This window comes from Elephas maximus, chromosome 24, assembly GCF_024166365.1.
Source record: "Elephas maximus indicus isolate mEleMax1 chromosome 24, mEleMax1 primary haplotype, whole genome shotgun sequence".
NCBI lineage: Eukaryota > Metazoa > Chordata > Mammalia > Proboscidea > Elephantidae > Elephas > Elephas maximus.
Window position 1 is genome coordinate 23,742,878 of NC_064842.1, and position 26,283 is coordinate 23,769,160.

Consider the following 26,283-nt stretch of genomic DNA (forward strand, 5'->3'; position numbering starts at 1 on the left):
CACATCCAAGGGGCTCATGGCTTCCTATGTGCACTTTACTTTTGTATGGGGAAACTCAATAGTTTCCTGTAACCAAATATTTTATCCTTTTTTTCAGAAACAGTTTTCTGACTATCTTTTTATTTTGTTTCTGCAGTCCTAAATCCTAGTCCAAAGAGAAGATGCCAACTATTCACAAAAATCTGGTACTTAAGAGACTGATACTCCATCCAGAGTAATAAAAATAAAATTCAGAAATTCATTATGGAATTAAAGCACATCATTATATTAGAATTATTTTTCTTTTATGCTTCAAAGTAAATATTGAGTTAACAATTGGTTCCTTGAGATGAAGTATACCAAGCACTTTATAAGTCTATTTTGAAAAGAAATAGTATATTAAAGTATTTTCTCACCATTTATGAGTCTCTGTCAGTGAATTCTCCTCTAACTCTTGGTCAATTTTAGCTGAAAATACAAGAAAATAGAAGGCTATATGAGATAGATGTCAAATAGTTATACTACTTCAAGTAAAATATAATCCAAATAATAAAATTTTTAAATATTCATTATTGATTTTAAGGCATATGGAGAAACTCAATATTGAGCTATCCTTAAGCATTTGCATACAACCAATAATTCTAGTGTACTCTAGCCAGAAGTACATTTTATATCTACAAATGTTATAAATATATCATTGACAAAACTATATTTAAATTTTATTAATACCTCTATATTGACACAGATAAACTATATTACATAACCAATTAAAATTTTCAGATTCTAAATAATTTCTTTAAATCATTCACATTAACCTGAAAAAAAAAAAACCCAAAACACTAGCAAATTTTATATTTACATAGAATGTGTCAAGGAATTAAAGAAATTCTCACAATTGAATAGCTGAAAATAATTCGCTCAATTACAAGTACAAAAACCCAGTCAAAACGTTAGCCAGAAATAGTACGTGGCCTTCTTCAGCTATGGTCAGAATTTTGAACTCTTCAACAATGCTCTCTCTCTCTGTGCCATACTACCAGAGAGTAGATCCAGAGGTTATTTCAACAGCGGTATAAGATCAAATACCAACATTTCCTACTAATTGAAAGGGGAGGTGAGAGTGTATCCATTTATTTGCTACGCTCTGTCTAAACATAAGGAAAAGTAACTTGACATAAACTAAAAGGCAAAATCTGGAAAGGGGATTATATTAACTTTTTCACACTTTTAAAAAATAACATAGGAATTTCATCACAAAACATAAATATGGTGTGACTTTCAAACTTTTTTGACCAGTAAGCATCCTAGTACTTTGTGTATCACTCCAAACACTCTTACTTTGTACAGTGTCTCTAATATATTTAGCCTATTCTCTTAGATTTTTAAAAAATGTTAGTTGTGAACCACTAAACTGATTTCATGCCTCAATAATAGTTTGTGACCCACAGTTTGAAAACCACTGAGTTACAGGACCAAAAAAGAGAAAAAAATTAATTAAGAAAATTTGGGAACTAGTGAAAGAAAAAAAAGTTGACTTTTTATAATCTTTTCCCTTTGGGTCACACTTGTGGCCATTTGGAGAAACTAGAAGACAGAGTAGAGCTGGGAAAACTGATTACAAAAAACTAGAACTATGCACAAAATAAAACCCATTGTCCCTTGGGAATTGTCAAAGTGTCTCTATCACTACTTAAAACACAATAATACATCTTGGGCTGGTTACAGTTTTACAACCTCAAGACAGTGTTTTTCAAGGGTCTGTACAGTATCCTCAAAGTCATAACTGAATGTCATGCTGCCCCTTTTTGCCAGGATTGCCAGAATTTAACAGAATCATATGAGCTGGCAGAGAGGGAGGGCTTTTTTTTTCCTCCTTTCCTTTTTTTGTACTTTAGATTGTTTACATAAACTTACAGGTCAATTGTTTGCCATACTAAAAGACAGGATAAATGTTCCATGAGTTTTCTTTGAAAGGGATCCAGCATGAACATATTGTCTTATAAAAATTTGCTCTGGGCTGCCTAGCATAAAAGTGATTTACTTCCAGAAGCAATTGTAGAAACACATAAAGTTTGTTTAAGCGAAAACAAAAAAGCACTATAATGCATACCATTTTCAGTAAGGACATTCTTATAATTGCTCTCACATGGCTTTTTTTTTTTTTTTTTTCTGAAAAATACAGAGATTCAGACCGAGATTTGAAGAAGAATTTCTAGACTGTTTTAGAAGAATCACATAAATGATTTAAGAAATTTAAAACACACTAGATTGAGGTGTCGGAGATCTGGGTTCTATTTCTGACATTTTGTACATGTTAACACATACAAAATACTTAGTATTCTTACTTACTAATACTTCATACTTAGTAATACTAATAGTTAGCAGCCCCAGATAAATATTGTAATCCCTGGGTGGCACTAATGGTTAGGCCCTCAACCACTAGCTGAAAGGTTGGAGGTTGGAATGCACCCAGAGGCACCTTAGAAGATTGGGCTGTGATCTGCCTCTGAAAGGCCACAGCCTTGAAAACCCTACTGAGTGCAGTTCTACTCTGTATACATAGGGTTGCCATAAGAATTGACTTGACACCAAGGGCTTAACAACAACAAAGATAACTGTTATTATCCTTTGAAAATGTTGGACTTGAAGCTCTTGAAAATTTTAGGGTTATAGAATTCCTAATTCTAAGTTTAATTGAACAAGTCAACTGCCATTTTATTGTTTCAACAATATATACAGGTAAGAAAGGACACAGTTACAGTTTTGGGGAAAGCAAAGCCCCTAAAATGTCATGAGCAGAATAAAGTGAATTTCACTTGCTTATAATGATTCCTTTTGGTGTGCACCATCAGAGGTCTTGCTTTATTACATGAGCAAGTTTGATAAAACACTTTAAAACACTGTGGTAGCAGAATCGTTCTTATAAAGCAAGAAGACATAAAAACAGACCTTCTGACCAAGTCTAGTAGCCATATTACAATCATAAAACCAAACTGGAGTAGCAGAGGATATTATAAATATGCTATATTATCCATTATTATTTCATGATTTTGAAGCTAAGGGGGTTTGTGTATTCAAACTATAATCAGCCTTGATAAACAGTTAAATGAGAGATCAAAGAGGCCGCATTAAAGTACACATTTCAATTCTTAATGTAGAGTCAACAATTCAACGAACTGAACAGATTTTCCCTTTGTGAGGCGGTCTTAGAGGAAACCTTCTGAAAAGTTGGGGCGCAGTTCCATTTACCGGGGATGCTGAGACACCACTTCCCAGCATGTTGCTTTTATACATGCACCGTCACCTTTTTGTGGTCACAATTCTTTTAAACAAAGTTTTGACACTAACCTAGTGACAAATGCAGAATTTAGTTACTTTCACTAAAACTCTGATTTAAAAGCTGCTTTTGTTAGGAAAAGTCTACCAAAATAAAATGAAAATTTAATTCGTGAAAATTCAGATAACTTTGAAGAATAAAATAAGAACGTGACCGTTCATTTAGGGAGCACCCGAGCTATCCCATGCCATGACCAGATTCTAAGGCCAACTGTGTTTCTTCAGTTTGAGTAACAATCGTGATAGACTGAGTGCCACCAGTGTTCAATGCATGGACTTTCATGTATCGTTTTGCTGAAGGTGACAGAAAATAAAATAATTTCCTACTTAACATCAACACCTTATTGTTAGCATTGTATTCCCTGGCCTCTTTTTCAGAAATATAAAAATGATTTTCAGTGAATTTCTAATGGCATAGGTGGTTTTGTGTTACTTTTAGTAGCGGTTCCCTACAATGGACTTTAAAATAATGTACGCTAAGTTAAAAATGTTCTCCTTCAAGTATGACTAATTTTCCATTCTGTGAAACACATAGTTCATTTCTTTTTTAAAATAATAATGGCACCCTTCTAATCATTCACAATAAAGATAACCATAGAAAGTCTAGAAAGCATTTAAAATAGACAAACAAGCATAAGGTTAGTTTGTAGTGACCGTCATCAGATCACTTGAGGTCCCTCCACTACAGTCTCTCAAGAAGCCTTGACCACCTCTTACAGAAGTGTTTGTATGACTCCGATCTACACCGCTGCCCGAGGGCCTCCCAACTCAGATCTCTGGGCACAAGTGCCTCTCCCACACCTCACCCATAAAAGCTACATTTCCTTTGCAAGGTGTTCTGACAACTTCATCTCTTATTTATGAGTTTTAGGGTTAAGTAAGCTGGGGTTTGAAGTCTACCTTTGCCACTAAGTTACGCTAGATTTTAATAACTTTGAACTTCAGTTTCTTCATCATTAAAACTAAGCAATGTTTTCCTCTCATTCAAGTTGTTTGATGATTAAAATGGTATTGTATAAACCACCTGGTACATGGTAGTACCCTTCTGTCCTTCCTGCCCAGGCCACATCATCATTACCACAAAAAAGGATGGGAAGGCATTGCTTCTAAAATGCCAAGTCCTCCACTGTAGTCTGTGAGCTAGTTCCCATGGGAAATTGGGTGAGGACCCACGGCTGTCTAGCATCGTGGCTCAATCCAAAATTCTGTTCACCCAGATATCTAGAGGGGTTTAGTCTATTAAATAAACCAAATAAGATCTTTTTTTTTTTTTAAGTTTTCCATTCTACAGGTACCACATATCTTCCTTTTAATTCCTCTATAGATAGAATCCAGAAGGAGAATTAAATGTACACATTCTTAAAATAAGGGTGCCTCTTTTTATCAACTACAGAGAAATTATTGGCCAAGAGATACCATGGTAGAATCAAAAGATCTTAAAAAAATCAGGAAATAACTCTAATATATACATATTTTTTCTACTAAATTTGTGTAGTTTTTTAAATTTTAAATTTATTAAATTTTAGTAGTTTTAATAGGCTGTAATGGAGAGCTCTCAATGCCCGTAACATAAGCAGGCTAGCGGCTTCTTAGTCTCCCTCCTGTCCCATTTGGGGAGGGGAGCCTTTTTTGAGCTATAAATGAAATTGCTGAAGAAGGGAATGCCTTTGGTAAGTTTAGGGAGAGCCTACTGAAATCCAAAATTTGCAAAGTTCCTCTATAAACATACTAATTCCAAATGTCTATGGGTAACCCATTCATATCTAGATGTTTGAGACCCACTGCCAAGAAAATGTTCTGAGATTGAACACACTGGAAACAGAAGTTGCTGAATCTCTGGGGCAAACTGGGCCTTAGATATGGATCGGAATACCGCAACTGTTATTACAGTAATGCCCCTGCACCCCCACCATCTCAAGTGCTAGTGATTTGGAATTCGAAGCATTGAAAGCCTGTGGTTGAAACCATATGATAAAAGAGTACTGACCTTCTTAGGAGGGTCCTTCCTCCTTCTCTGCCTCCCTCCCTCCATTACTTTTCATCTGTTTATTTCAGGGCTGGGATATAACATTACTTTTCAGGTTTGATTCTATCGCACATACCACTGGATTGGTATTTTAAGTTTTTTTTTTTTTTTAGCACTTTGGCTTTCGGTGATGTCTTCTCCAATAGCATTAATATTTCCTCCCACAAATCTTTGCCTCCGCAAATATTTTCTGGGGGTTGTTGTCCTACTAAGTTAGTATTTTGACCCAGTGATTAGTGGCTGTAGTCGCTGTCTGGCTCCAGACTCTTTTGCAATGTGAAATATTTCTGCTGAACGTGTTCCAAATGACTGTGAGTAAGCAGAGGCATGGAACGGACGCCCTTTCTGATCTTGAGCTTTCATAAGGGAATACCACATATTCCCAGGTAATTGGAGACAGAGTTGCATTTGAGTAATATCAGATGGAAAGCAACTTAGAACCCTTTCATCTGCTTGTCTAGGCTCTAAATCTTTTTGCTATTTTTCCCTTTTATTTAAAGTGTTAACTAGTTTTTGTTTATAATTAGCCATGAATGTGCATTTCAGTTGCTTTTAAGTGCAGCCAGTACGGGTTATTTTTCAGACAGATGTAGTGCCTTTCTTCTGAGTCATTTAAAGTTGTCATTTAATTGCAGATATACTGCTTTAGTTTTGAGGTCTTTGAGACACTGCTCCTTTTGACAATGAACTGAAAGGTCAAGCAAGTTTAGCTGGTTTATACATGTTAGACAAGGCACGAGTCTCAGAATTTCTTTCCCTAGATAGCAAAAGAAGTAGCTAAGCCCTAGCACATTCCCTCCTTGATGCTGCAAATGTTCTTAGCGCCAATAAAACAAATGCTGTGGCAGGCTCTTGGGAGCAAGAAAGCCACTACCTATGGAGTATAAAATTACAACTGAACCTCTGCAATAATTCACAGCCACCTTTTCATTCATACTGATGGCTACTTGAAATTTGTGCATAAATTTGCATTTGCGTTCCTAGAAATATATGTGCATATTACATAACATATATGTGCTTGCTATTAAACTCAAGCAACACACACACACAATAGTAAATGATGCATACTTCAAAAGTTTGATACACATGGTTTCTAGACAAACCTAAAATACAAGGAAGACATGAGCTATAACCACCCACCCTGATGTGCTCACTGAAGTGACCCTCAGTTATTTATTTATTTTTTAAAATTATTTTTAAACCCAGGTGGAAATTATATGTAGACACAGGATGCACATGCATGAGTTTCACAGTCCATACGTGGTCCTCCCTTACTTGGGACATGGCATCAGGAAAAGGCCATCATGTCTGGTAAAGTAAAGTGGCAGTGAAAATGAGGAAAACCCTCTGTAAGATGGAATGATACAACAGCCACAATAATCGACTCAAATATACCAATGATGATGAATATGGTGCAGGAATGGACAATTTCATTCTGTTATATGACATGAGCTGGAGCCGACTTGATGGGAACTAACAACAACAGTGTAAAAAACCTGTTGATTTCCAATTGCAAGATTGTTTTTTCCACCTACGTTCTTATATTAAATCATACCCACAGGCTATATAAAACTCCAGTTGTAGAGTCAGCAAATCTTTCATGGATTTTCACTAATAAGCATGAAAATAAAGGTATACCTAGGGCCAATTCCTTTCCCTTTTCTTTCCCAAGTAATGACTATCTATTGAAGAAGATAAATCAAGTATAAAACAAAACAAAACAAAACAAAAATCAAACCTACTGCCGTTGAATTAATTCTGGCTCCTAGAGATCTTATGGGACAGAGTAGAACTACCCGTAGGGCTTCCAAGACCTGGTGGAATAGTGGTTAATAGCTTGGCTGCTAACCAAAAAGGCTGGCAGTTCGAATCGACCAGCCAGCCACTCTTTGGAAACTCTATGGGGCAGTTCTTCTCTGTCCTATAGGGTTGCTATAAGACAGAACTGACCCAACAGCAAAGGATTTAATCTTTATGGAAGTTGACTGCCACATCTTTCTTTTTCCCATGGAGCAGCTGGTAAGTTTGAGCCATCGACCTTTCATTTAGCAACCGAGTGCTTAACCACTGCACCACCAGGACTCCTTGAATGAAGTATACCCACTCGGCAATTCCAAGATGAACTTAAATCGGGAATCTTCAAATAATATAGAAATCTCAATGAATCTTTAACTAAAAATCTGTAAATGCATGTTTTAAGACAGAAATCTCAATATTAAATGAGATACAAATCAATTTCATCACGTGGATTCAAAATATCAAAACCCAAAATGGCTTAGAATAAAAATATGAAACCAAAAATCTCTCCTGATCTGTTTTTCTTCTGTAATTTCACATGCCAATACAATGCTTGAAATATAGGAAAATGGTTAGGGTATCCCAATCTGAGAAATAAAAGCCACATAATTTAATGTTACGATACTTCGACCAACATTTGTGTGTCCACATAGTAAGCTTCAGATACTTTGTTGGGGTTCACATGTAGATAAATATAATATAATATAGTCTTTCCCTTCAAGAGTAATACGCAAGATTGAAAGAGACAGACACATAAATAATCATGCAGCAATGTAAATGTTATAGAGATATTTCTAATGGGAATGTTAATATAGATAGGACTTATACCGCCATTCTGATTATTTAGATACATTAACTCACAATAATAATAAAATAATAAATAATAGTAAAATAATAAAACACTGTAAGAAAGATATTATTGTTATTTCTATCTTATAATGATGAAATTAGCGGTTAAATAACTTGCCTAAAATATCAGAACAATTAAGTGAAACAGACAAGATTCACACTCATGCAGTCTGTCTCCAAAGCCACACTTGCAAGTCAGTTATGAGCACAGGTAAATGAAACATTCATCTACCTATGGAGAGACAAGTCAATAAGGAAAACACAAAGGCAATATATTTTTTGCTGGGATTAAAATGATGAATAAGTCTTTGTCAGGTACAAAAAAAGAGGTGGAGACTGAGAAGAGCATTTAAACAACAAAAGGCAGGAACAAAGGTGCAAAAGTTTGAACTCATTCTGTGGTCCAGAGTGCCCAGAAAGCCAAACCAAACCTGTTGCAGAGTCATGGCGACCCCATGTGTTACAGAGTAGAATTGCTTCATAGGGTTTTCTTAGCTGTAATTTTTGTGGAAGGAGATTGCCAGGCCTTTCTTCTGAGAAGCCTCTAAGTGGGTTTGAATCATCAATCATTTGGATAGCAGTCAAGTTTGTGCCACCCAGACAGTGTCAAGAGGGAAGAATATAAAAGAGACAAGATGGGAAATACAATGGAAAATATCTGACAAGAAAGCTGTGCGCACAGGCAGGTCCAGTCTCTTACGGTGTGATACTACAACAAGCAAAGCAAAGGAGATTCAACAGCATTCACTCTAAACCAATGAAAAGAGGCTTCCACTTCCGGACTTGATTAACGAGGCCTAAACATACCCCCCTGCTGTAATCACAAATTTGATAAAAACTATAAACTTGGAGATCCAAGAGATCAAATAACCCCAAACAGGATAAACATGCATACATATACACAATGTGCAGCATAATTACATTTCTAAAAACTAGTGAAAAAGAAAAAGATTTTAAAAGCAAGAGAGAGGAAAGGAAAAAAGGGACAAAAGCACATTTTTTACAGAGGTACAAAAATAAGAATTACCACAGGCTTTGTGGTAGGCAGAATACTGGCCCTCCAAAGATGTCCACTTCTGGATCTCCAGAACCTGTGAATATGTTATGTCACATGGAAGGTGAAATTAAGGTATCAGATGGAAGTAAAGCTCTTAATATAGAACTACCATACGACCTAGCAATCCTACTCCTAGGTATATACCCAAAAGACTTGAAAGCAGAGATTCAAAAAGACACTTGTATATCAATGTTCACTGCAGCACTATTCATAACAGCCAAAAGGTGGAAACAACCTAAATGTCCATCAAGATGAACAGATAAACAAAATGTTGGACATACATACAATGGAATACTACTCAGCCAGCAGGAAAAATGAAGTCTTGATACCTGCTACAGTATGGGTGGAGCTGAAGATATTATGCTGAGCGAAATAAGCCAACCACTAATGGACAAATACTATATGACCTCACTTATATAAAAAGACAAGAAAAGGCAAATGTATAGACCAAAATTTATTAGTGGTTACCCGGGACAGGAGTGGGGGGAATGGGAGGCTAACAGTAAGGGAAAAATCACATTCATTAAGGGTATGGTTGTACATCCGATTATTTTAATTGCTGTCAATAAGCTGTGCACCTGTAGAAAGTTAAACTGGCAAAAGTTGTATAATAGATAATATTTACACACACACACACAAAAAGAATAGCTGCTTAGGCTGCTTATGTACAACCAAACACCAAGAAACTGATTCCTTGGTTTGATGATTTAGGGTCATGGTTTTATGGGACATTCCAGTTAACCAGCTTAATAATGTGTTTAGTGTTTCTGTTCTACCTCCCACTTCACGGCATAGTGGCTGCAGTCTTAAAAGCTTGCAAGCAGCCATCCAAGGCACAACAATCGTCTCTATTCACCTGGACCAACAGAGGAAGAAGGAGAGTCAGGAATAGGGGGAAGGTATGGAATGTGTGGCTAATTGCCTCTATGAAGAAACGCCTCCTTTGTCATGAGACCAGAAGAACTGGATGGTAACCAGCTAGCATTACTGAACATTTTGATCAAAGATTCCATAGAAGAATCCTGATCAAAAAGGGGAAAATGCTGAACAGAATTTCAAATTTTCATAGCCTCTAGGCTTTCTGGAGCCATTGAGGGTAGATGAACCCCTGAAACTATTGCCTTGAGATAATTTTTAAATCTTAAACCAAAAGTAACCCCTGAAGTCATCTTAAAACTAAACAATAGCTTAACTAACAAAAAAGGTCTGCCTTGAGCATTATGTTTTTTTTAAGAATTACCTATACGGGATCAAACTGACAATAGCAACTTGAAAGATTAGATAGGAACCTTCGGTGGCAGTGAGTTTATGTTAACGAGGAACAACTCAGAAAAGGAGGGTGAGAATGATTGCACAACTTGACACATATACCAAGTCAATAGTTTCTACATGGACAATTCAGTGAGATTGATTACATATATATTCTCAACAACAATAATAAAATGAATAAAATTTAGAAAAAAAAAAAAAGTTGTTAATAGCCTAACTTTGGGATGAGACGATCATCCTAGATTATCTGGGTAGGCCCAATGTAATCACAAGAGTTCGTAGTAGTGAAAGAGGCAGGTGAGTCAGTGTCAGAGTGATGCAGCATAAGAAAAACTTGACCGCCCACTGTTGGCTTTGAAGATGGAAGGGAACCATGAGCCAAGGATTAGGGGAGGCATTTACAGTCTGGTAAAGGCAAGGAAACAGATTCTCTCCTGAAGCCTCCAGAAGGAATGCAGCCCTACTGACACCTTAATATTATCCCAGAGAGACCCATTTTGGATTTTTGACCCCTAGAATTGACTGTTTAAAGCAAAATTATTGTTGTGTTTGTTATAATATATTTAGAAGTGAAATATATGACAACCATAGCACAGAAGACACCAGGAAGGAGAATGGAAGCATACTGTTACAAAGTACTGACATTATGTGTGAATTACTTAAATAAGAGAAATTATTTAAATATATTTTTAAAGATAGGCTGTGATAAATTAAAGAGGTACAATGTAAACCCTAGAACAATCATAAAAAAAAAAAATGAGGTATAGCTCATAAGTCAGTGGTGGAAATGAAATAGCATACTCAAAAATACTCAAATAATCTTTGAGAAGGTAGGTAAGAAGAAAAAAGGGGAGAAAAAATAGACAGGAAAAATAAAAAACAAATTATCAAGATGGTGAATTACATCCAATCATATTGATCATTACATGAAATGTAAATGGTCTAAACACTCCAATTAAAGGCAGGGATTATCAGTCTAGATAAAAATGCAAGACACTCTAGAAAAAACCTACTTAAAATACAAACAAAAGGATGAAAAAAGATACATTATGCAAACACTGATCACAATAAAGCTTAAGTGGCAAGAAAATTAGACTTTAGAACAAACAATAATACCAGGAAAAAAAAAGACATACTACATAATGATAAAAGAATCAGTTCAACAAGAAGACATGACAGTTCTAACTATACGAGCACCCAAAACAGAGCCTCAAAAAACATAAAGCAAAAAGTGACAAAACCGAAAAGAAAAATAGACAAAACAATAAGAAAAAGAAGACAAACAATTATAGCTAGAGATTTCAACATTCTTTCAGTAACTGACAGAATATCAGTAAAAACATAGAAGACTTAAACAACGCTACGAAGCCAATGGAGACTTTTACACAAAGCCCTCAACACCTGAAAGATATCTCTTGTGGCTAGAAGATGAATAAGAGAGAGTAGAGGCTGGAGGCATTATTATGATAACGGCAGAGGGGGATATGGACATAGATCAAAGTAGGAAGGTAGATGCAAGAGATGATATAGAGAAAAGAATCAAAAGAACTAGAAAGTCAAGAGTGTCTACTAAATTTCAACTTGGGAAATGGGTGGGAATAGCAAAGTCAAAGAAAGCAGGAACTTTGCTTGATGTTTGAAGCACCAAATAAGCGTAAATCTTTGTTTAATTAAACAAAAACATTTTTGAAAATTTTCTCAGAGCTGTTTGGTATGTATTAAAACCTTTGGTGTGTATTATAACCTTCCTCTTTGGCTCTCCTAAAACATTTCATTATTGAAGCTTTCAAAGCCACCTAAAAACAAACTAAAAACTTCCCATAATATTATTTAGGTAGGCTTTCCTTGAATATACAATAATAAAACTCTATGAATGTCATATATATTTACCATATGTATGTATAAAATTCTAAAAACACGCCAACAATTATTTGTCATAAAAAATCAGAAATATTGGAGGAAAAACATATGATACCACTCCACTCTACCTATCTCATGGCCAAATCAAACCAAACCCACTGCTGTCAAGTTGATTCCAACTCATAGCAACCCTGTAGGGTTTCCAAGACTATAAATCTTTATGGAAGCAGACTGCCACATCTGTCTCCTGTGGAGTGGCTGGTGGGTTCATACCACCAACACTGTGCCACCAGGCCTCCTTTTCTCATGGCAGCCATCAATAATGACTCATGTTGTTGTGGTTAGGTGCCACTGAGTTGGCTCCAACTCATAGTGACCTTATGTATAACATACAGTGCTCTTTAAAACTCAAGAGTCTGGGTAATGCCCCAAAAGTATCCTCAAAATAGGGGACCAAGAAGCCACTATCAATCTATTAGTTTAGTACATGAGATGAGATCCATTTGCCATCTGGGATTGATAATTCTCTCACAGGTAACATGCTTCATGAAAATCTCACTAAGATTTTATTCATTTACAACAGAGAAAGGGATAGTTAGACCAATGCTCTCCTCTGTGACCTGGATTTATGCCTAAGAAGTGTTGCTTATCTTCAAAGTAGAAACAGGTAATCAGAGACATCCTACATGGACACACTCCCTCAATTCTAATCCCTAATGGTCCAAATGCCCAAGTAACACCTGGTCAAAACATGTCAAGCAAAGAGCAATAGACTGACAGATTTTAGACAGTAACCAGATATCTTCGTAATTCTGAGTAAATATATTGTCATGAGTATTTCCCTCTGAATCAACATGTTAGTATTTCCTAACTACCTATAAAAAAAAAGGACCCTTTGAAAGAGGCCCCGGATAAATAAGGTATTACTGAAAAAGAAGAACAAAGTGGGAGGCCTTACTTTACTTGATTTTAGAACCTATTATACCGCCACAGTAGTCAAAACAGCCTGGTACTGGTACAACAACAGATACATGGACCAATGGAACAGAATCGAGAATCCAGACATAAATCCATCCACATATGAGCTGTTGATACTCAACAAAGGCCCCAAAACAGTTAAAGGGGGAAAAGACAGTCTTTTTAACAAATGGTGCTGGCATAACTGGATATTCATCTGCAAAAAAATGAAACAAGACCCATACCTCACTCCATGCACAAAAACTAACTCAAAATGGATTAAAGACCTAAATATAAAATCTAAAACGATAAAGGTCATGGAAGAAAAAATAGGGACAACATTTAAAAAAAAACCCAGCCCTAATACATGGCATAAACAGTATAGAAAGCATTAAAAAGAATGTAGAAGAAAAACTAGATAACTGGGAGCTCCTAAAAATCAAACACTTATGCTCATCCAAAGACTTCACCAAAAGAGTAAAAAGACTACCTACAGACTGGGGAAAAGTTTTTAGCTAGGACATTTCTGATCAGCACCTGATCTCTAAAATCTACATGATACTGCAAAAACTCAACTACAAAAAGACAAATAACCCAGTTAAAAAATGGGCAAAAGATATGAATAGACACTTCACTAAAGAAGACATTCAGGTAGCTAACAGATACATGAGGAAATGTTTCGCGATCATTAGCCATTAGAGAAACGCAGATTAAAACTACAATGAGATTTCATCTCACTCCAACAAGGCTGGCATTAATCCAAAAAACACAAAATAATAAATGTTGGAGAGGCTGTGGAGAGATTGGAACACTTCTACACTGCTGGTGGGAATGTCAAATAGTAGAACCACTTTGGAAAGCGATTTGGCACTTCCTTAAAAAGTTAGAAATAGAACTACCATATGATCCAGCTATCCCACTTCTTGGAATATATCCTAGAGAAATAAGAGCCTTTACACAAACAGATATATGCACACGCATGTTTATCGCAGCACTGTTTACAATAGCAAAAAGATGGAAGCAACCAAGGTGCCCATCAATGGATGAATGGATAAATAAATCATGGTATATTCACACAATGGAATACTACGCATCGATAAAGAACAGTGAGGAATCTGTGAAACATTTCATAACATGGAGGAACCTGGAAGGCATTATGCTGAGTGAAATTAGTTGCAAAAAGACAAATATTGTATAACACCACTATTATAAGAACTTGAGAAATAGTTTCAACTGAGAAGAAAACATTCTTTTGTGGTTACGAGAAGGGGGAGGGAGGCAGGGTGGGAGAAGAGTATTTCATTAATTAGATGGTAGATACTTTTTTTTTTTAGATAAGAACTACTTTAGGTGAAGGGAAAGACAGCACACAATACAGGGGAGGTCAGCACAAATGGACTAAACCAAAAGCAAAGAAGTTTCCTGAATAAACTGAATGCTTTGAAGGCCAGTGTAGCAGGGGCAGGGGTCTGGGGACCACGGTTTCAGGGGACATCTAAGTCAATTGGCGTAATAAAATCTATTAAGAAAACATTCTGCATCCCGCTTTGAAGAGTGGTGTCTGGGGTCTTAAACGCTAGCAAGCAGCCATCTAAGATGCATCAATTGGTCTCAACCCACCTGGATCAAAGGAGAATGAAGAACACCAAGGACACAAGGTGATTACGATCCCAAGAGACAGAAAAGGCCACATGAACCAGCGACTACATCATACTGATACCAGAAGAATTAGATGGTGCCTGGCTACAACCAATGACTGCCCTGACAGGGAACACAACAGAAAACCCCGAGGGAGCAGGAGAGCAGTGGGATGCAGACCCCAAATTCTCATAAGACCAGACTTAATGGTCTGACTGAGACTAGAAGGACCCTGGTGGTCATGGCCCCCAGATCTTCTGTTGCCCCAGGACAGGAACCATTCCCAAAGCCAACTCTTCAGACAGGGATTGGACTGGACAATGTGTTGGAGAGGGATGCTGGTGAGGAGTGAGCTTCTTGGATCAGGTGGACACTTGAGACTATGTTGGCATCTCCTGCCTGGAGGGGAGATGAGAGGGTGGAGGGGGTTAGAAGCTGGCAAAAAGGATATGAAAAGAGAGAGTGGAGGGAGAGAGCAGGCTGTTTCATTAGGGGGAGAGTAATTGGGAGTGTGTAGCAAGGTGTATATGGGTTTTTGTGTGAGAGACTGACTTGATTTGTAAACTTTCACTTAAAGCATAATAAAAATTATTTAAAAAAAAATAAAAGGACCCTTTGGTTTCATTTTATCGGAACTGCATTAAAAAAATTTAATTTTAGAAGTGTTAATCATAATCTCACTTTATAAGCTGGTATTTCTTTGAAAAACTAGAAAGTGTCATATCAGCCATTAAAGGCTATCTTTAGTATTCTGCTGTAAGAGAATAACAATTTGGTCAGCATTCATCTTCATGGAAGAATTTAAATGTCTGAGACCTAAGAAGGAGAGCTTTGGCTTAATCATGAAAAATATGCAGTTAATACTGCCTCATCTAATATGGAGAAGAAATACAGAATATTGTTCAAATATATTTTAGATATTGACATATTTTAAAATATTAGATATATTTAAAAATTTTAAATCTTTTAAAATATATGGAACCTTCACATTAGTTAATAATCATGATATTGAACATGATCCAATCTTTTCCTGAAGACTACAGGTCATTAGGAATGAGGTTCCTTGGCTTGGCAAGTGTACTGTAACAGGGTAAGATGGACAAGGAGGAATCAAATTTGTTAGGGGGTATTATAATAAAAGCAAGAAATTATTGCAGGCTGGAGTTTAGCCAATGGAATGGGATTCAATGGGACACATTTGAGGAAACCCTCAAAACTTAGTATTGATTAGATGAGGAGCAAAGGGGAAGAGGGGGCATCAAGAATAAGTCTAATATTGGTTTTGATCCAGCAGGTAAACATTTAGGAATTTATTGTACAAATATGCATTGCGAGAGTTGAATACATTTATTCATTACAATTTTTTTAAAAAAATAATGCTGTAAATTAAAAGGTTTATAAATAGAGAAATGAGAAAATAAATGGAATAGTACAAAGTCATTAAAAAGAATGTACTAATATGAAATTGGGAGTCCCTGAGTGGTGCAAATGATTAATGTGCTCAGCTGCTAACTGAAAGGTTAGAGGTTCAAGTTCACCTAGAGGTGCCTTAGAAGAAAGGCTGGAAAATTTAGTTCTGAAAAAATCAGCCATTGAAAACTTCATGTAGCGCAGTTCTACTATGACATGCATGCAGTTGCCATGACTCAAAACTGACTTGACAGCAACTGGTCGAGTTTAACATGAAATCATCATAAAGATATTTTAATTGGTGGGGAGCTAGATACACCTCTATTTTCCACAATACTATGGAACTGGATGTCTAAAAAATTTCACAACAAAGGGCACAAAAATCCTAGATTAAAATAAAATTTAATGCGTGGCTGAATTGGCTGGAAAATAAGGAAAATTCTCTGAGGGTATCAAAACAAACAGGAGGAGGAATCCAAGGAGATATAAGTCAGCATTGCCCTGGGGGGCATTAGTAAACCCAGCAACCTAGAGTTTTGGTTTCAAAGGCTATTCAGGAAAAATTTAAACAGGCCTAGAATCCACCCAAGGCAGGCAAAGAGATACTCCTTAGTCAGAGAGGTAAGTGTAAAGCACGACCCAGTGAAGCAGACACTGAGGAAATGTGTCCATCTCACCCATAGCTCTGGGTGAAAGGGGGATGCTTTCACATAAGAATCCATAATCCCAAATAGGCACAAACTGCGCTGGACCCCAATCCGCAATGTGTGATCCTAAAATGCAATGCAAGAATTTATTTTAAAATAGTTCTTGGTTGGTAGTGCCCCAGATGATTAGCCAAAACAAACATGAAGAGAAATAGAAAAACATTAAAGAGCCTGAGAGAAAATTTAGATTATAAACAAAGAAACAAAAATTGGACCAACAGCAGAGTAGTCAATGCACCAAGGGAGGCAGAGGCCTTCAGACTGCTGAAAGGAATTTTCTTTCAACCCAGGATTTTATAATTAGCACATCTCTCAAAAACAAGCACGATATAAAGATATTTCCATGCAGAGAGTTTAGAATCTAGACTCTGACACTACAGTAAGGTTTAAAGTGTGTACTTCAGAGTAGGAAAGCGGTCTCAGAAAGAAGGCCTGGTAAGAAGGAACAGTGAGCAAAGAAAATCATAAACTGTAAACTTAAAAAGAAAAGAATACATGAAACAATAAGATTTTATAAGATAGAACTAAAATACTGAAAAACAACAGTATATAAGTACTGTTAAACCTGCGAAAGCTGGAACCTGTGTAAGGCAGAAACTTGTCAGAGAAGGGAAATGTAAATATTTTCTAGTAAAATGATGACTTCAGCCTAGTAAATAGTCTGTGAAAGCCAGAACCTGTGAGACATGGACGGAATCAGAAAGCCAGTGGTATTGCAACCCGAATACAAGGAAATATAGATGCAAAAGCCGGAAATAGCTCCAAGAAGCACAAGAGTCAGAGAGGAAGGCTGTCTTCCACTTCCTTTTGCATTGTTACTGTGAGCGCGTACTGTGCATTGCTGGTGTCCTCTGAGTATGTCTATTCTTTATATTTTTGCTTGTTTTTTTTTTTGCCTGCAAATTTTTTTTCCAGCAAAGAACAACATCCATAATTTTTCATAATTTTGGAAGAAGGTTTAAGAGATACTAATAAATTCCTTTAATTTTCATTAAAATCTAGCAAAGCATGCCTTTTTTCCTTGTCTTGAGAGGTTTTACTCTTTTCCTTTTCTTTAATTTTTAGTTTTTGCTTTAGCTATTGGTGGTGTTGATACGTATTATTAAAATTTTCAAAATCCACAGTTTCATTTCCTTGAAATTCTTTCCTTCAAAATTTCATTTTGCCCAAAAAATAGGGAAACATTTCCTCATGCAACACATTTGGTGTATAAAAGCATAAACACTCTTCTTACTTTTTTTCCCCTTAAATGTTTTACTGAAGTGTACTAGCTTTATCATATGATCATGTTGATAGTTTCCTTTTTGTTTGAGATATTCATGTTTTCAAGAAGATAAGATCATAAATTCCTTAATTTTTACAAAAACTTATTTCCTGTTTTAAAAAGAGTTTATTCCTTCACAGCCATGGAAGAAGTGTGAGAAATTTATCTCTGAAAGAAAAGTCTGATGTCAAAATGATAACTGGCGAGAAAAAGACCGTTGATGAAGCTCTAATTAAGTTCAAGTGTGGCAAAATGCAAATTTACGCAATTATGAAAGAAAAGGATAAAACAAATGAAAAATACATAAGCAGCACCAACGTAAATGTCAAGAAAGGAAGAGATAGAAATTATGCAGAACTCAACACATCTGTTTTTGAGTGGCTTCTTCAAGCCTCCGCCAAAAATGCTCACAGTCAGGACCTATCCTGCAAGCAAAGGCAAAGGGAACAGCAGAATTTTTTTTTTTTTTTTTTTTATTGTACTTTAGATGAAGGTTTACAGAACTAGCTTTTCATTAAAGAGTTCATACACATATTGTTTTATGACATTGGTTAACAACCCCATGACATGTCAACACTCTCCCTTCTTGACCTTGAGTTCTCTATTACCAGCTTTCTTGTCCCCTCCTGCCTTCTAATCCTTGTCCCTCGGCTGGCGTGCCCCTTTAGTCTTGTTTTGTTTTATCAAAAAAAAAAAAGGCCTGGCTAATCTTTGGCTGGAGGGTGAACCTTGGGAGTGACTTCATTACTGAGCTAAAAGGGTGTCCAGAGGCCATATTCCTGGGGTTTCTCCAGTCTCGTCAGGCCAGTAAGTCTCATCTTTTTTTCGTGAGTTAGAGTTTTGTTTTACATTTTTCTCCAGCTCTGTCTGGGACCCTCTATTGTGATCACTGTCAGAGCAGTCAGTGGTCATAGCAGGACACCATCTAGTTGTACTGGACTCAGTCTGGTACAGGCCGTGGTAGTTGTTGTCTATTAGTCCTTTGGACTAATCTTTCCCTTGTATCTTCAGTTTTCTTCATTCTCCCTTGCTTCCAAAGGGGTAAGACCAGTGGAGTACCTTAGATGGCTGCTCACAGGCTTTGAAGGCTCCAGATGCTACTCTCCAAAGTAGAATGTAAAACATTTTCTTTATAAACTATGCTATGCCAGTTGAGCTAGATGTTCCCTGAGACCATGAACCCCACAGCCCTTAGCCCAGCAATTCAGTCCCAGAGTTTGGATGTGTCTATGGAGCTTTGGTGACCATGCCTTGTACAAGTTGTGAAACAGCAGAACTTTTAAAAGTTGATGGATTCTCAGCATCTAATGGATGGCTCCAGAGTTGCAAAAAAAAGCCTTGGAATCACTTGCAATGTAGCTTGTGGAGAGTCAAACAAGGTTGACAAAGACTGTTGAAAAGTGGTTCACAAAATTAAAAGTGGTCATAAGAGGACAGGATCCTAAAGACAATGAACATGGTTGGGACTGCTCTATTTTATAGGGCAATGCTTATTAACCTAACCAAACCTGTTGCTGTTCGGTTGATTTTGACTCAGAGCGACCCTACAGGACAGAGTAGAACTGCCCCAGAGGGTTTCCAAGGGGTGGGTGATGGATTTGTACTGCTGACCTTTTCGGTTAGCAGTCGTAACTCTTAACCACTATGCCACCGGGGTTCCGTGTTTTACAGGGCAATGCCACTTAGGACCCTGAATGTGAAGGTGGAAAATGCTCATGGGGTCGGTTTTTGAAAAAGTGGCTTACAGTCCTCTTGACCACATTTGCGAATGGAATACTGGAGAAACCATGGGTACCTGGAAAGAGTGATAAACCAGAGTGCTTCAGAAATATCAAAATTAATCAGTTTTCAGTAGAATGGAAATGGAGTAAAAAAGCTTGGATGACAGGAGTAATTTCCAAAACCCAAAAAAAACCTGTTGTTGTTCAGTCGATTCTAACTTATTGTGACCCTACAGGACAGGGCAGAACTGCACCATAGAGTCTCCAAGGAGAGCCTGGTGGATCTGAACTGCTGACCTTTTGGTTAGCAGCCATAGCACTTAACCACTACTCCACCAGGGTTTCCAATTTACAAAGTGTTTTTAAAAAAACTCAACAACAGCATGAAAAAACAAATTTGAAGCATTCTTTTGTTTGCTGAAATTGCTACTTATCATCAGTTACTGCCCCTGTCCAATCTAAAATTTTTTTCCCCACCATCCATGACATTAGTCCTGAAAGTGCTGGATAATTATCCAAAATATGAAAATAAATCACAGGAAGCTATTGCCTCAAAAAGTAATGCCAACACTGAGATGTGCAAGATGTCATCAGAGATTTGGGGGGTTGGGGGGGAATCAATGTTCTTGATGCAATTTCATTTCTGAAGTGCAATCAAAATGACTAAGGAAGAAGCTAAGAAAATGTAGTTTCTTACTTGGCAGTGGAGAAAGTATACAAACTGAAACAGTTATCAAGCTCAGATAACATGCAGCTTCAGGATGTAATAAAGGATATTTATGGTGGTGTTTCAGAAAATAGGGTCAGTGCTCCTTCTTACACTGATATTGACAAAGAAATTGCCACAGAAATGGACAACATAACCTGCCAGAAAGTGCGGATTTGAGATCTAAAGACAGCAATGATGAAGACCTACCATTAGAAGAGCCTAAGCCTTTAAGTCAAATACAAGTTTTCTATTCTATAAAGGCTTTTGAAGGAATTTGGAAAAATTAAGGGAGACCAAAAGTTTTTTTGATAAGGCTATAGACTTAGAAAATTGTTTCCACAACTTCATCAAAAAACCAAAACAAACTAGTTGATATTAGAGGTTTTTATTAAAAAGTGCATTTTACCCATCTTTGTTTGAATAGTATATACACATATCTGTACATACTTTGAATAAACATAAAAATCATAAAAAATGGTTTAGTTTCTTTTTCAGTCCTATAAAATAAAAAAAGAACAACTTTCTGGTGTTTATGAGGTAGGATTCTTAATAGAGAACGATAGAAAAGCGGTAAGGCTGCTGCACCCTGTAAAAGGTAGAAAATTTGTGAGACTCAGAGAAACAAGGCAGTCCCATTGAGTTCTAGCTCTCATAGGTTTCACTGTATATGTGGGTGAAGTTAGAGTTAAAGCTTTTTAAGGACATGTATTGTTTGGAGGGAGGTAAGAATAGTGACCTTCGACTTTGTTAAACACTTATGTTAAAATATCAAAGGTATGCATTAAAAGAATAAAAATAGAGAATATAATTTCCATAATAGTAGAAGGGAAAACTCATTGAGAAAAAGCCTTCAATTAACTTGTGGTACTTTCTTTACAAAGATGACCAAAACAAATCCTCCCCTATCTTTAACGATGCTCCTGCACAGTATGACATTTCCACTCCTCCCATCCCATGCAACAGAATAGAGAGCCCAGGAAAAGCGCACATACGTATGTGGAGAATTTGTGTATGTCCGAGGTGGCACCGCATTTCAGTAAAGGTGGCTTATATATAACATAGTACCATAATAACATTATTTAAAAAAAAAAATAATAATGTTATTATGGTACTATGTTATAACATTATTTATATGGTAAAAATTTAAATTTGATTCCGATCTCACACCATACATGAAAATGAATTGCCGGTAGCTCGAAAGATTAAAATGTGAAAGCAAAACTGAAATCTTTACAGGAAAATATAGGGCAATATGTTTATAAGCTTGTAGTAGGGAAGGATTTCTTAAATAGGGCAAAAATTACATACCGGAAGTGAAAAAGATTCCTACTCTGAATTAAAGAATTTCTGTTCATTAACAGACAGCATAAAAAAGTGAAAAGGCAAGCTCCAAAGTGGAGCTAACAATGTTTTAATATCCCAAATATATAAATAATTTCTGATAATTAAAAAAGTACAAGACCGATACATAATAGAAAAATGGTCAAAAACACAAAAAAGAACTTTACAGAAGAAGAAACAGCTGTAAACATGTGAAAATACACTACTTCTCCTAGCCAATCAGGAAAATGCAAATTAAAACCTCAATGCAATACCATTTTAAACACACTAGGCTGGGTGAAAAATTGTCTAAGAACCAAAGGCTGGCAAGGATTCGACACAATTGGAACTCTGATGGTGAAAGTGTAGATTGAAACTAATCACTTTTTAAAAATAATTTGGCTTTATCTCAGAGACTAAATATTCATCTACCCTGTGACCCAGGAAATTTACTCCCGGGTTCATATCACAAAGACACTATACACTTGTATACCAGGAATCATGATCATATAAGCATTGTTGGTCACAGCCCAAAAAAGGAAAGGAGGATAGACAAATTAGGGTGTGTTACATTTCTACAGTGGAATCAAAACTAATGAAATAGAGCCATTAAGTGTAAACCTGGAAGACTCTCAAAAACAATGTTCAGTGGAGGAAAAAAAGACAGGTCGCAGAAGAGCAAACTTATAATTTTGCTTACACGAAGTCCATAAACTTGCAAAACGAAACAATACATTGGCTACAATTTACATTTTTGGCAAACTATAGAGAAAAAGGAAGGAAATAATAATTACACATTTGAGAACAGTGAGCATCTCTGAAGGCAACACAGGCATAAGACTGGGGAAAGACAAAGAAAACAGTTAAAGATATTGATCATGTTCAGTTCCTTGAGATGGGTGGGTGTGGTTGTTCATGTCATTATTATCCTTTAGATCTCATTTAGGTTATAATATATACACATATATAAAATACAGCCATATTTATGTGGTATACATATATGCATAAACATGTATCTCAAATATGTCATATGATAAACTCTAAAAGTAATAAACTGTTATATTTTTGTATAAGCATAAAATGAATTAAAACATGTAATATTTTGTTGTATTAAAAAAATGCAACATAAATATAAAACATAAAAATATATAAAATATTTAATAAAAATTTAAAAAGCATGGGGCAGAATATGTAGAGTATGTAACCACGTATTAAAAATACACAAATACAAATGTATGTATATATATATACACGTACATATATATGCATATATATAGTCCACCTTCTCAGATTATTTGCTCAGCATACAGACTAAATAAATATGGTAAAAGGATACAACCCTGACGCATACCTTTCCTGACTTTAAACCACGCAGTATCCTCTTGCCCCTGGTTTTAATGACTGCCTTTTGGGCTACGTGCAGGTTCTGCATGAGCACAAATAAGTGTTCCAGACATCTGACTCTTCCCAACGTTATCCATAATCTGTTATGATCCATGCAGTTGACTGCCTTTGCACAGTCAATAAAACGCAGGTAAACATCTTTCTGGTATTCTCTGCTTTCAACCTAGATCCATCTGACATCAGCAATGATATCCCTCATTCCACATCCTCTTCTGAAATCGGCTTGAGTTTCTGGCAGTTCTCTGTCAACATACTGTCGCAACCATTTTTGAATGATTTTCAGCATAATTTTACTTGTGTGTGATATCAATGATATTGTTTGATAATTTCTACCTTCTGCTGCATTAGCTTTCATTGGAATGGGCACCAATATGGACCTCTTCCAGGCAGATGGACAGGTAGCTGTCTTCCAAACTTCTTGGCACAGATAAGTGAGTGCCTTCAGCACTGAAACATCTCAACTGGGATTCTGTCAATTCCTGGAGCCTTGCTTCTCACCAGTGCCTTCAGTGTAGCTTGGACTTCTTCCTTCAATACCATTAGTTTTTTTTTTTTTTATCATATGCTACCTGCTGAAATTGTTGAACATCAATCAGTTCTTTTTGGTACTCTATGTATTCCTTCCATCTTCTTTTAATGCTTCCTGAGCCATTCAATATTTTGTCCACAAAATCCTTCAAAATTGCAACTCGAAGCTTGAATTTTTCCTTCAGCTTTTTCAGTTTTAGAAATGCTCAGCGTGTTCTTCCCTTTCGGTTTTCTAACTCCAGGTCTTTGCACATTTCATTATAATACTTTGTCTTCTCCAGCCACCCTTTGAAATCTTCTGTTCAGTTCTTTACTTCATCATCTCTTTATTGCTTTCCTACCTTCAAGAGCCAGTTTCAGAGTCTCATCTGACATTCATTTTGGTTTTCTCTTTTTTTTTTCCTGTCTTTTTAATGATCTCTTGCTTTTTTCATGTATGTTGTCCTTGATGTCATTCCACAACTTGTCTGGTCTTCAGTCATTAGTGTACAAAGCGTCAAATCTATTCTTGAGATGGTTTCCAAATTCAGGTGGAATACTCTTAAGGTCATATTTTGGCTCTTGTGGACTTGTTTTCATTTTCTTCAGCTTCAACTTGAACTTGCCTATGAGCAATTGATGGTCTGTTTCACAGTTGGCCTCTGGCCTTGTTCTCACTGACGACATTGAGCTTTTCCATTGTCTCTTTCTACAGATGTAGTAGATTTGACTCCTGTGTATTCTACTTGGTAAAGTCTGCTTATACAGTCGCTGTTAATGTTGTTGAAAAAAGGTATTTGCAATGAATAGGTGGTAGTCTTGCAAAATTCTATCATGTGATCTCCAGTATTGGTTCTATCACCAAGGCCGTATTTTCCAACTACTGATTATTCTTTGTTTCTAACTTTCTCATTTCAATCACAAGTAATTATCAATGCATCTTGATTGCATGTTTGATCGATTTCAGACTGCAGAAGTTGGTAAAAATCTTCAATTTTCTCATCTTTGGCATTAGTGATTGGTGCGTAAATTTGAGTAACAGTTGTATTAACTGGTTGCCCTTGTAGGCTGATGGATATTATCCTATCACTGACAGTGCTGTACTTCAGGACAAATCTTGAAGTGTTCTTTTTGGCAATGAATGCGATGCCATTCTTCTTCAATTTGTCATTCATGGAATAGGAGAGCATATGACTGTCTGATTCAAAATGGCCAATACTGGTCCATTTCAGCTCATTAATGCCTAGAATATTGATCTTTATGCATTCTATTTCATTTTTGATGACTTCCAATTTTTCTAGATTCATACTTCTTACATTTCAAGTTCCAATTATTAATGGATGTTTGCAGCTGTTTCTTCTCATTTTGAGTCATGCCACATCAGTACGTAAAGGTCCTGAAAGCTTGACTCCATCCACGTCATTAAACTCGACTCTACTTTGGGCCTCCAGTGGTGTAGTGGTTAAGAGTTAGGCTGCTAACCAAAAGGCTGGTGGTTCAAATCCACCAGCCGCCTTGGAAACCCTATGGGGCAGTTCTACTCTATCATATCGGGTCAATATGAGTGAGAATTAACTCGATGGCACACAACAACAACTACTTTGAGGAGACAGCTCTTCCCCAATCGTCTTTTGAGTGCCTTCCAATCTGAAGGGCTCATCTTCCAGCACTATATCAGACAATGTTCCGCTGTTACTCTTAAGGTTTTCACCAGCCATTTTTTCAGAAGTAGACTACGAGGTCCTTCTTCCTAGTCTGTCTTACTCTGGAAGCTCCACTGAAACTTGTCCACCATGGGTGACCCTGCTGGTATGTAAAATACTGGTGGCATAGCTTACAGCAACACACAAGTCACTTCAGTACAACAAAGTAACAGATGAGTGGTGGATGTAATTAAAATACAGTAAACTAACAGTAAGAAGACTTACATTTTATTATATATCCTGATTTTTATAACAGTTACATGTATTACTTAAATATTGTTTTGTTCACTCATTCATTAAAATGAGTGAACAAAATCAACGTTTCTCCCTTGGGCAACCAAATGGGTAGTTGCACCATTCACAATAATAGCAAAGAAAGAAGGGGGCAGAGGAACTGAGGAACTTGAGTGAAACTGATATTCATTCATTCGTCTATAAACTAAATAAATAAAAATATTTATTAAAAAAATTTTAATAAATATTTATTTAAAAAAATGAACTAAATATTGGGAGTCTATTAGGTAATAGGTGCTGAAGATACAGCATGAAGCACAATTTGGGGATCTTTAGTATGAGGGGTCTACGGCAGCACTCAAGTAGAAATATTAAGAAGGTAGTTGTTAGGAACTCCTATATGGAATCTATTCCCTATCTTTCCTTAGAGGCTCTTTGATCATTTCTCATTCACAATCATATAATGAGTGAATGATTGTGGCTGTTGGAAATTGAACTCTCAGACAGAAGTGGTACTGTAAACTATTCTTTTTTAC

General features: G+C 36.4%; 1 protein-coding gene across 1 annotated transcript in view; it reads right to left on the reverse strand.

Annotated features, from left to right (window-relative positions):
- FMN2 (formin 2) overlaps window positions 1-26,283 on the reverse strand; it is a 402,560-nt gene that overhangs the window by 79,744 nt on the left and 296,533 nt on the right. Inside the window, exon 15 of the mRNA XM_049867986.1 lies at window positions 396-447. Within this exon, the coding sequence (XP_049723943.1) occupies window positions 396-447 (52 nt within the window). The remainder of the gene's footprint in view (window positions 1-395; window positions 448-26,283) is intronic.